The sequence below is a fragment of the Peromyscus eremicus genome, chromosome 3 (assembly GCF_949786415.1).
Source record: "Peromyscus eremicus chromosome 3, PerEre_H2_v1, whole genome shotgun sequence".
Lineage (NCBI taxonomy): Eukaryota > Metazoa > Chordata > Mammalia > Rodentia > Cricetidae > Peromyscus > Peromyscus eremicus.
The window spans coordinates 130,480,556-130,492,617 of record NC_081418.1 but is presented as its reverse complement, the minus strand read 5'-3'; the positions used below and the strand labels follow the sequence as shown (position 1 = coordinate 130,492,617).

Below are 12,062 nucleotides of genomic sequence, written 5' to 3'. Positions count from 1 at the left end.
TTTTTGTGGCTTCATTATTAGCATTTGAATAAGTTAATTTGACACAGGACATAGTGTTTTGGTGTGTCCGAGCCAGACATCTACTGTTAGTGTCTTCAGGGTTTCTCTGTGTACCCCTGGGTGTCCTGGAACTAGTGTCATTTTTTCTAAGAAGCTGGCCACCTTGTTTTTTGAGACCGGCTCTCTGGCTTGGAGCTCACCACCTTATAAGCTAGGCTGACTGGCCAGTGAGCCCCAGGGGCCTCCCATCCCAGCTTCCTAGGATTTCACACACACACCACTACACCCAGCTTTTTCAGTGGGTTCTGGGGAATCAAACTCAGGTGATAATGTTTGCACAGCACGCACTTTACTAACGGAGATAGCTCCTTAGCCAAATGATATACTTTAAAGAAAGAATGTAAATTTTGACATAACTATAAGCACAGTGAAGAAACAGCAACAAACTATTTTTTAAAAATATTGCAAAACCTTTTTTTTCATAGGACATACTACTGGTAAGTCACGTTGCAGGGTTTTTTTTCATTGTTGCAGTTTTAATAGCTCTTTTTTTCTCATAAATATTTAAGGATTAGACATTTATCATGACAACCTAATTATGTACAATTAAATATAGCATCATATTTAATGTACTGTTACATTTAGTTTTGTTTGTTTGTTTTGTTTGGTTTTTCGAGATAAGGGTTTCTCTGTGTAGTTTTGGTGCCTGTCCTGGATCTCATTCTGTAGACAAGGCTGGCCTCGAACTCACAGAGCTCCACCTGGCTCTGTCTCCCCAGTGCTGGGATTAAAGGCGTGCGCTTCCACTGCCCAGCTCGTTACATTTAGTTTTAAACTATTCACTGGGATTATCACTGAGTATTACTTGAGTCACATTATTAAAATTTTGAGTAGTATACAGTAGGCAAGTTCTGTGTGTGTAAGGAGGTGTGTAGTGTATATGTGTGCACATGTGTTCAAGTGTGCTCACCAATGCAGGCGTGTATAGAGGCTAGAGGCCGATATCAGGATGCCTTCCTCTACATTTCCACTTTTTTTTTTTAAAGACAGGGTCTCTCACTGAACCTGCAGCTAACCATTTAGGCTAGACTGAATGGGCACAAGACCCAGGACCTGTCTGTCTCTGCCCCCCAGTACTGGGGCAACAGACACATATCACCACACTGGACTAGTATTTGGGTGCTAGGGATCCAGACTCAGGTCCCACGCGTGTAGAGTAAACACTTTAAATACCAAGCCATCTCCTTAGCCTCTTTTGTGTTTGTGTGTTGTATGCAAGTGTGTGTGTGTGTGTGTGTGTGTGTGTGTGTGTGTGTGTGTCTGCGCACGCTAGAGTGTTGAACTCAGGTCCTCATGTTTCAAGCTCTTTACCAATTGAGCCATCTCCCTAGTATCAACTTCCTGTATCTTAAACTCAAAGAGTTGAAACCATTACTAGATTGCAAAGTCTCTTTGAAAGTTACCCACAAAGCCGAAGAGCAGGCACATACTTACCTTTCAAGCAGTATGGTCCTATGGTGAAGATGCCCTGAAGCTGACAGCTTCATTGGTCTCTCTCTAGTCTGACACGGGTGTCAGATAAGACCCAAGGTTGAGATGAGGACAGAATTCTATACAAGCAACTGCTACTTCATCTCAAGTCCATCAAGGACCATTCAGTTACCTACCACAATCTCACCATTACAAATAGTTAAGAGACTCAAAAGATCAAAATTCCTTGGACTTTGACTTTTTAATGATTACACATTCAAAAATACAGACCCTCTTCCTCAATCACTCTTTCCTGTGTTTGGTCAGGGGTGACACACGAGGGAAAACTGCCACCTACCAAATTATTAATTCTGTGTTCAGTGACGCCACCCATGTGTCCCTCTCCTGTCTCCTGACCAAGTACTCACCTCCCCAATTCCTGCTTAGGATTGAAGTCAATGACTGGTTCATTCTACAGGCAGAAGAGCTGCTCAAGACAGTGCTTAAGGAAACTCTCACTTGAACTTTTCTAAGAAAAAAGTCACTTCCAAGCTAATAAATGCTAACCCCCTAGCTGTCGATACTAAACACAGCTTTCAACATTTGGCTAGACTTCAGAAATAATGACTACCACTGTATTGAGAGACTCACATGTGGCATTTCTGTAGAGAAGGAAAGGGTCCTGGAGCTGGAAGTCCAGGTCTTTAGTAATGGGTTCTGTTCTGTTTTCCATGCTGAGCCTATTCATAATGGTGAATCCGTGCTTTGGAGAGGCAGACCTGGAAATCACGGAGCAGGGGAAAGACATTGCTAAGCATAGCATACCTGCAGTATAGCCACATTCTGACGTGTCTGTTAACTTTGCTGTGTACATTGTTTCTCACAAGCAGTCTGCACACATAGGAAGCACCACTGCTTTACTCCTGGGATCTCATACCAACATCTATGCACCACAGACTGTCCTTAAGGTCATTGTTTCTAACTGTACGCGAGGCTGTGCATAGTTCGTGTGTATATCTTATCTCCCTGCCTATACTGTACATTCCTTTAAGACAAAGACAGTAATTGCTTTTAAAAATCTCACTGACAGGGGCTGGAGGGTTGGCTCAGTGGTTAAGAGCACTTGACTGCTCTTTTAGAGGTTCTGAGTTCAATTCCCAGAAACCATGTGGTGGCTCACAACATCTGTAATGGGATCTGATTCTCTTTTCTGGTGTGCATGAAGACAGAGCACTCAAATACACAAAATACACAAACAAATAAGTCTTTAAAAAACCTAGATACTTTCAAAGGGTTTCAGAGTTAAAAGCATATACATCATTACAAAAAGATAATTTTCATTGAAAGTGTAAATGCTAGTTTGGAATTGAGAACTTCAGGAAAATGAGGCAACTCTGTCAACAAACCTGTGAGACGAGGTACAAACTAAGGTCATGTAACAGCCTGCAGGGCGGACGCTGCATTTTCTTCAATACAAAGCAAACCGCTTCCTGGACAAGCTACTATAAAACTTCTCTCAGTGAAAAAGTGACCTTTAGTGAGTTTCATTTTTCATTCATTCAATAAATCTTGAATGCCCCATCTGTCAGGCACAGGGACCCATGTTATACACAGTGTAAACTAACAATCATGTGTCCATTTGCCTGTGCTGAGGTGACAGCCACATCATAATTCAACCAAGAAACTTCTGGTGACACCTAAGTACAACATCCTCATTTAACAAAAGCAAGCAGCACTCATTCATTCAAGTTAAGCTGGGCTGCTGGGGTTAGCAGTAACAAACAGGAAGAAAATCAGTTTTATTTCTCCTTTAACTCCTTTATACTGATAAAGTACAACATTGCTACTTTACCACTTACAGGATTTTATTTTTAAAGCCCCAACCTTTGAATTGATGGAAGGCAATCTTTGATGAGCTTATTCTACAAAGAGGTAAAGCACTGACAGGCATAGCCTCAATTCCCCAAACAGTCATTTCTATTTAAACTTAAGAGGAGAGGAAAATGCACTCGGAAGACTGACAGAGGGCCCTGACATGAAATTCAGAAATTCTAGTGACTGTGTCTCCACGAACTCTATCACAAAGAGGAAGACATGGGGAGGCAGGAGAAATACTTCTTGATGCGGGATGAAATATCTTCATGTATTTCAATAGCATAACATCTTATGGCATAAACGGTATGGAACTTATAGCACAGTTTATTCAACAGGCCCAGAAACAAAGATGTCAGGTACACTAAAAACACTTCTGAAAGACAAGTACAGGTGTACCATAGACAGCTTTGTTAACTTAGCTCAAACTGCTGTCATTCCACACTGGGAAAAAGACCTCTCTAGACCAGGCACCCATGCCTGTGTGGGAAGGGGAGGAAGCTGCAGAGGTTATCTCAATGAGATAGTTTGGGGAACCGGATAAAGAAACAGGGAAGGATTATTTTTCTCAGTTCAGTGGTGTAACTTATCATTCTGTTAGCAACGTAGAGTACATTAAGACATACTTAAGTGCTGGGTTGTAGTTCAGTTGGTACAGTAGTTGCCTAGCATGCTCAAAGCCCTGGGTTCCATTCCCAGCATTACATAAAACTGGCACATGGCTATAATTCACAAGTTCAAAGCTATCTTTTGCTACATGGTTAGTTTGAGGCCAACCTGGTCTACATGAGACACCATCTCAAAAATAAAATACCCAAAAATACAAAGCTATATTTGGTTTGGGTACAAGAGAGAAAATAAATGTATATATAATTCAGCAGAAAAGTCTTTAAAACCATCACTAATATATATTAATCTATCTCTCTCCTCAAAATAATCCTTCTCAGAAATGAGAAAGAATACACATTGTGCTTTAGTTTTTCTTTCTTTACATTTTACATTCTGGAGTACTCATGCTGAACAAATCCACTGGGTGCTTCTGGAATGTTCTGGAATATAACACTGACTACTATGCTAATACTCTTGGAGATTCAGAACCCCAAACATCTGACTTACTTGTTGCCTGTAGCCTGGCTAGCTATTCATCCTTTGCACACCCTCCCCCTTGATGACAGGGCAGCTGACACCCTCCCCCCACCATTTCTGTACTACGCCCCCACTGGCCTCTTAAGGCTATTCTAGTTCTGCTGTCTATGGCCCTATGGGCCTTAAATTCAACCATCAATTGCATATCTATTTCCCTTTGATGCTCCTCTTAGACAATGCCAAACTTTCCAAAGATGACCAAGTGCCAAGATTCCTTAACCTGAACTCAACGAGGCCATTGCAAAAGTGTTACTTCAAAACCCTGAAGACCAAAGGCCTGGGTGTCGGGGGGTGAACTTCACAAAGAGATCAAGTTGAAGGCCCCAGATCCTTGACCACCCCCACCACCCGGGCTGCTTGAGTTCTACTAAAGATTTTGTCATTCAGTTCGGTCACCGCCATTTACCTAGAGGCTTCATGTGTCAATGTCACCGTGCTCTCTAGCCATGCACTTCCATTTCAGCTTCAGTTAATCTGGTCCCAACTCCTACCTACTTCATGGCAGTCATCCTCCTAACATCCTGCCCAACTCCAGTTTCTTTTAGAACAAGTGCCTCCTCATGATGCTGACACACTGACTCTCGACGCATTTTCTCACAGCTTCTTAAGCATCCTCATGTTCACAAGCCTTCAGTTACTCCCTACTGCTGGAAAAATAAACTTCAGAATCCTTAGTCTGCATTCTATGCTAATGGCATCACTTAGGCTAATATAAACCCTCTACACCAGAACAAATCCCCACTGTCCCTTTAAACAGGAGGCTGTGTATACTTTTGCCTTTCTTCCTGTTGGGACTTCCTGACCCGAAGCCCAAGCCAAGACCTGTCATTCTGCAATGCTCCCACAAGCACAGCAGCCCGGTGCGGCTTTTATAGCCACCAGTTCTTGGGGTGGTTTATCCTGCACTGTGTTTATCTTAAACTTGAATATGGGTAAGTATGTTTGTATACTTTTTCCTCCAGTAAAACTGTTACCTCAATCAGGGTGTATACTAGTTTTATATTTCATCTATGTACTCCCACTAGGTGACAGAATTCAAGTAAGATACTTATGTGGAAATTTGCATGAATAAAATGTAGTCATTAAGACAATATACATACTGTGTGTCTGCGTGCATGTGTGATGTTAATGGTATTGATAAAAAAGAAATTATTAAAAGCATGAACTTATTAATGAAATTAATTCTGAAACATTATTAACTAGACAATGGAAGACTGAGAGACGAGACAGATTCAACCCTGGGGCATGCTTTTTTAAGCAGTTAAGGGTGAGGGAAGGTGAGCCACAAAGCCCTTTCCAACCACTGCCTAATTTAGCCAACAGTGGACCTCTAATCTCTTGGCAGCGCATAGTGTTCACAAACTGTGTGCCATTCACTGGAATCAGACGATGGATATGTACCGCTAAACCAAATATTAAGATTTAAGTTGGAAATATATCCTGAAATTAGTACCATCAGAATGTACCAGGTCACATTATGTGTTATTTTATTCCTCTTGCCAACTAGTAATTTCAGATAGATTTGGTTGTTGTACTTCTTTGAAATAAAACTGCCCTTTAATGTATGACAAAACTAAGCTAAAACATTATTTCAAAAATTTTTTTTTTTAAAATAAAATATTCTTACCTTGTATAAACAAATAAGGTTCCTTCCACATCAGTCTTCTCCTAAAAATAAAGCAAACACATACCATATGTATTCTCTCTTCATTCTATGGCAGAAAACATGAACTTCTTACAGAGTACCAGGAAACCACACGCAATTTCAAGTAGGCGAAGTGCCCGGACAGAACAGAGGGGTTACCAGGAAGGGGGAGGCATGGGTTTGACATGACCAGGTCCTGCTGAGTGAGCAGCACTTGGTCACTATTCTCTTTCCCAAACACACAATGAGTGGCCCACCTGGCTGGAGTGGAGAAAGTGTGTTCCAGACTTCATCAGAAGGAGATGGTAAGTGTGTAGCCTTCTCCTCCATCCACCTAACTGCATGCCCACAAGCTGTCAAATTAACTGTTACCTGTACCTCATTACCCTTCACTTCATCTTGTGTTCATTGTCATATTGTGTCACTAGGAGACCAGGTGATCTGTCAATACCTGTGCTCTGATTGCTAGACAGACAAGGATTATGCTAGAGTCTTCAAGTGAACAAACACCTTCTTGGCATGAAATATGCAGAGTCACTTTGGCCAAAGACTTGAAATAACATTACACAGAAATGTTACCAAGTTAGGACTCAAGAACTGCCAGAGAAAATCTGAGGTAGTCCAGTTATAGGGAGAGCTTGAGTTCTTTGGCATCCCTTCTACATCTCCAAGACAGGAGGGATCCTGCTCATCTACACAATGCACACGCGGTTCTTCTGTTTAACTAGTAATCAGATTATAGTAACTCAGAGTTTAATATGTGCTTTTGGTATTTACATCACTTAATTTTAGCATTCTAGTATCCTATTTAAGGCCCCAATATTTTTAAATATTTATTACTCAAATTATTTAAAACTAAGTACTGTATAATTTGGATGCAAGATATACACTTTAAGAAAAAGATGTAAAGTTAGAATGATGTTTTTTAAAGGCACAGAATCGAAAGCATGATCTTTTCAAGTAATCTACCTGAGTACAGCTGTTTTCTCAGAGACTTAGCGCAGTGGGTTTTGGAGAGTAGTCTCCAGATGAGAAGCAGCATCGTCATGTGGGAGCCCTTAGAAATGCACATTCTTAGGCCTCTGCGCACACCCCTTCAGAGCTGAACTGCCACAGCTGGCAGCTGCCTAGGTACTCGACACACTTTAAAAGGAAGCTGTCCAGGTCATGCATCTGGGACTCTGAGTTACACTGATGGGAACTGAAGCAGAGATGTGCAGGGCCCTCTGTGCACACACGGCCAGGCTCCTTGTGCAGGGCCCTCTGTGCACACACGGCCAGGCTCCTTGTGCAGGGCCCTCTGTGCACACACGGCCAGGCTCCTTGTGCAGGGACCTCTGTGCACACACGGCCAGGCTCCTTGTGCAGGGCCCTCTGTGCACACATGGCCAGGCTCCTTGTGCAGGGACCTCTGTGCACACATGGCCAGGCACCTTGTGCAGGGACCTCTGTGCACACACGGCCAGGCTCCTTGTGCAGGGACCTCTGTGCACACACGGCCAGGCTCCTTGTGCAGGGACCTCTGTGCACACACGGCCAGGCTCCTTGTGCAGGGACCTCTGTGCACACACGGCCAGGCTCCTTGGCTATAAGACCAAACAGTTTCCTACTCTGCAGTATTTGACCTGGGCCTGTTCTCCTTGGAATGCAAATCAGATCTTCCATATTATCAGCACATATACGCTAACTGCTTCCAACTGATTTTTTTGCCACAACAAAAATTTTCTTTACTTCAAAAACAAAAAACTTTAATCCCTTATTTTAGTTTAGAATAATCCAAAATCAGAATTGTAACTATAACTCACAAAAACAATTCTCAAACTTGAGTTGTGTTTGGAGTTGCTCATGGGAAGGAACTATGGCTCAGTGATTACAATATGAGGCAGGAGTGAGGTTTCTGCCAGCTCACACTGAGATAATTCACTGACTTTCCTGTCTCACCCTTAACTCAAATCTTTCAATTAAAACAAAACAAAACATTTTAAGAGCTCTCACTTGGCTAAAAGGAGCTCTGGAAAGGTATTTGCTGCTAGCTCAAACTTTTTTTTTTTTTTTTTTTTTTTTACTTTCTATACAAAGCAGTGAATTTAGGGTATGGCAAATAGTAAAACAGGCGCTCTCCTCAAATCCTCCAAGTAAAAATGTAAGTACACAGTTCTGGAGTATTTTAGCCTAAACTCTAAAAATAAAGGTCACACACACACACACACACACACACACACACACACACACACAGAGTTCAGTGTTTGAAATAATGAAGAGTATAAATAATGCTGTTTCATAAATTATTAGAAGTAAATACATTGCTACATCTGGAACAATTGAAAGCAATTTCTATTTTACGGAATATTCTAAGATAATAAAAAGTGGGTCTACTTTCTCTCTCCACTGCACACGTGACAGCAAAGCCACCTCGGCAGCTTTCCTGGCAAAAAAGAGTAAATATCATTCTAAAATTCCTATTCTAGTCATGGCAAAACTCTTAATCCTTTGTGCAAGTATGTGTGTGCCTTGGGGATTAAACCAGAGCTGTGCACATGCTAAGCACATGCTCTACCACTGTGCTCTATCTGCAGTACCTTGATCTTTTTTTTTTTTACAGGAACTCATCCTCTGCACCCGCCATTCCTCACCTGACGTTGATTTCTAATGTAAGGACTCCTATGCTCATACCCAACCTGCTTTCTTGCAATACTTTCTCTTTCATTCTTACATTTCTGATTAAGCTGACATTCGAAAGGCTCCCCTCCAGAGATCGGAGTGATAGCACAGGGGAACAGCAGTGACAATTTGATTGTCCCCACTGACTGCTCTGTTGTTGAACTAGGTCTTTCTCCTTTGCCAGGCAACCACACAGCCTAGAAGATTAGTACTTTGAAAGAATGACCTTTTACTGAATGAATTATGACCCATCTGGAGAAAACAAATCCAGGAGGCCGGAAAACAAAACTCCTGTAAATAATGCATTGTGACACCTCTGATGCTGGACCTTGCTGGGTAACTGGTACGCTTAGGTAAGGCTTTTAAAGGTCTCTGTCATACAGGACTGACTGTGAAGGGGCTTTAGGAAGCGGGCCACCCAAGGGGGGATGCTCCACTGTACATTTGAACAGCTTCTGATCTTCTGTACGGAGCCTCCCGCTGAGTCAACTTACACCATTAACTTTTATTGGGCCCTACTCTATACTACAGAATTACTTCCAAATAACATTATGCAGCTCTAGAGTAGTGGTTCTCGACCAGTGGGTTGCGACCCCGACACACATCTATCTCCAAAATTATTTTCATTACGATCATAACCGTAGCAAAATTACAGTTATGAATTAGCAACCAAAATAATTTTATGGTTGGGGGGTCACCATAACATGAGGAACTGTATTAAAGGGGCACACCATTGGGAAAGTTGGGAACCATTGCTCTAGAGAGAAGGAAAGCACCTATATTAAGACCCAAATGGTAATTTCCTCTGGTGACCGTGAAAAGCAGCCTTAGTTAATCGAGCCAGGAATACTCAGAACCCTGAACATCAGAACTCTGCACATTTCTCCTTCGGGTTTGGCTACTAGGAGAACAGACAAAAATTCTTTGCAACTATCTTAATAATTCCTGGCCTTTTTTCAAGAGTGCTGGGTATGGAACCAGGTGCTGTCCCAAGCTCCATCTCCATTTCAGTCTTCATCCTTTTTGTTTCTGGTTTTCGGGTCGTTTTTATAACAGCCTACCTAAACCTGAATTTCCTCAATAATCAAAGTTTTCCTTGCATAAATTTTGATGTTTGTTTCGGACTTGGCGAACACAGCAAAAAAAAAAAAAAAAAAAAAATCATTTGAAATCCTTGTAAGCTGTTCTTCATACTCCACTGAACCCGTATTAAGACCAATGGTTGTATACTGGTGAATAATATTTGGTACAAAAGTCACACACAAAAAAGGGGGAAATGGCACCTTTATATGCAAAGGTACGGTTTATAAATTCTATGAATCAATACCTGGGCCAGAACTAATTTGTCTCCCGTTCCAATTCCATTCTAGATGTGAGGGAAACTAAACTTCACCCAGTTACTACTGTAGGCTGGGGTTCGGTCTTTTGAAATGCACTGAAATGGTTAGGCTACCAACCATGGACTCTGCATCAAAGTCCGGGGCGTCCCACGCATACCCATTTCCTCTTGATTCCCCCAAGCGTGCTCTTAGGGGGTTCCCTGCCCCACATTTCTGACTCTGGCATCTCCAGCTCGGCGAGGCTGGACTTGGCTGCGCCCACCTAAGCTTGGGACTCCACTCTGCCCTCCACCGCCGGAGCCCTTCTGTCGTCGGCCTCGAGGCCTGGGGCCGGGCTCTCAGCGGCGCCGCCCACACCTTTATCCGTCTCCCCTACCTGGGCGGTGGGTCGCGCAGACCGCCCGCCACCGGGATCGGGCCCCGCCCGCCCATCCATGCCCTGCAGCCCCCGCCCCGTCCCCGCCCCGCCGTCCGCGCGCCCGCACGCACCCACTTGTTGGCCCGATGGAAGAAAGTGTACAGAGCCACCTGGCTGGCCACATCCAGGATGCGACTAATGTAGGGGTCGTGGCGTCGCAGGGCCGCCAGGCTGATATCGTGCCCCTTCCCAGGCGGCCCGCCAGCAGCCGCGGCCGCCATCTTCCCACCCGCCCTCTTGCCCGGCCTCCAGGAAGCCCCCTCAATCGACCGCCGAGCGAGCGACCGCAGTTGGGCGACTTTCCGGCTCTTGGGGACCCAGGCTAGGCTTCGCCAATCGAAGGCCGGGCCTTCTCCCCGAGGATTGTCGCCTTGGCAACGAGAAGCCCAGGCCTGTTTTCTGGAGTGGGTTTTTTTCCCTGCTATTTCTTCCTACAGGAGCTTTTGAGTAGTGTACATTTCCTTCTTGGATGTGGCCCACGCCTTGGCATAGCTCTTCTTTGGCCCTTCGATACCAAACCAAACATAATAACTCCAAAAAAAGAACTCTGGGGATTCTTAAAGGGTGCACCCCAAAATCCATGATGGATTCCTTGAGGCTCTCAGAAGCCTGCAATGTTAGGACTGTCCATGACAATGCTGAGACCTGTGTGATGTGTGCACAGATACTGAACCAAGGCAGGCCCCAAAGTGTCCCACCAGTCAGTGTATTTTTGCTGCTGTGTATTCACTGGAAAACCTGACAAGCAGCTAAAGCCAGGTGCCACTTGATAAAATTACTAATTTTGTTAAAATTCATTCCCCGGGCATGCTTTTTAAAATAATGCGGGGGGAAAAAGTAGAAAGTGTGGGTAAAACAGAGCCGTTGCAGGCCATATTTGCCTCTAGAAAAAATGTTCTGTGTTTGAGTTGGGCTGAATTTGTGGTTGCATTGTTGGTTTTTGTTGGCTTTGGGAGGAGGCTTGTTTCTTGAGACAGAGTCTAGCTATGTAGTGATGGCGGGTTTCAACCTACCCCCACTCCTGCCTTGGGGTCTCCAGTACTAGGATTACCGGGGTGTGCACCACCCGGCCCAAGGGATTTATTTTTATTTCCACAGTACATTAGTTTAACACGAAAGTAAGATGGACACACTGGTTATTCAGATAGATACTGGAAAGGCTTCTTTAAAAAAAAAATCTTTATATTATTTTTTTCAAGACAGGGTTTCTCTGAGTAGCTCTGGCTGTCCTGGAACTTACTCTGTAGACTGGGCTGGCCTCAAATTCAGAGATCTGCCTGCTTCTGATTAAAGGTGTGTGCCACCACAACCTGGCTCTGGGCAGCCTTTTTCAAAACTAAGATTTTCCTGTCACTTCCAAGAAAACAAGGGATACTTATTGTTGCCAATGATAATTTCTGAGATTAATTTTAAGAAACGGGCTAGGACCTTGACGGTGTCAATACTTAAATCTTTTCTGATGAGATCAATGGTGATACTAATGAGTGCACTTTAAAAAATTACCATCTAA

General features: G+C 43.4%; 1 protein-coding gene across 5 annotated transcripts in view; it reads right to left on the bottom strand.

Moving 5' to 3' along the window:
- Dcp1b (decapping mRNA 1B) overlaps nucleotides 1–10,799 on the bottom strand; it is a 40,567-nt gene extending 29,768 nt beyond the window's left edge. For 3 of the 5 annotated variants that reach the window (XM_059258463.1, XM_059258464.1, XM_059258466.1), the window contains exons 1-3: nucleotides 10,624–10,799; nucleotides 6,116–6,156; nucleotides 2,122–2,249 (exon numbers count right to left, since the gene is read on the bottom strand). In XM_059258463.1, the coding sequence (XP_059114446.1) occupies nucleotides 2,122–2,249; nucleotides 6,116–6,156; nucleotides 10,624–10,773 (319 nt within the window). In that variant the 5' untranslated portion in view covers nucleotides 10,774–10,799. The remainder of the gene's footprint in view (nucleotides 1–2,121; nucleotides 2,250–6,115; nucleotides 6,157–10,623) is intronic. The other 2 variants (XM_059258467.1, XM_059258465.1) reach the window with 2 other exon arrangements.
- Between the last annotated feature and the right edge of the window lie 1,263 nt (nucleotides 10,800–12,062).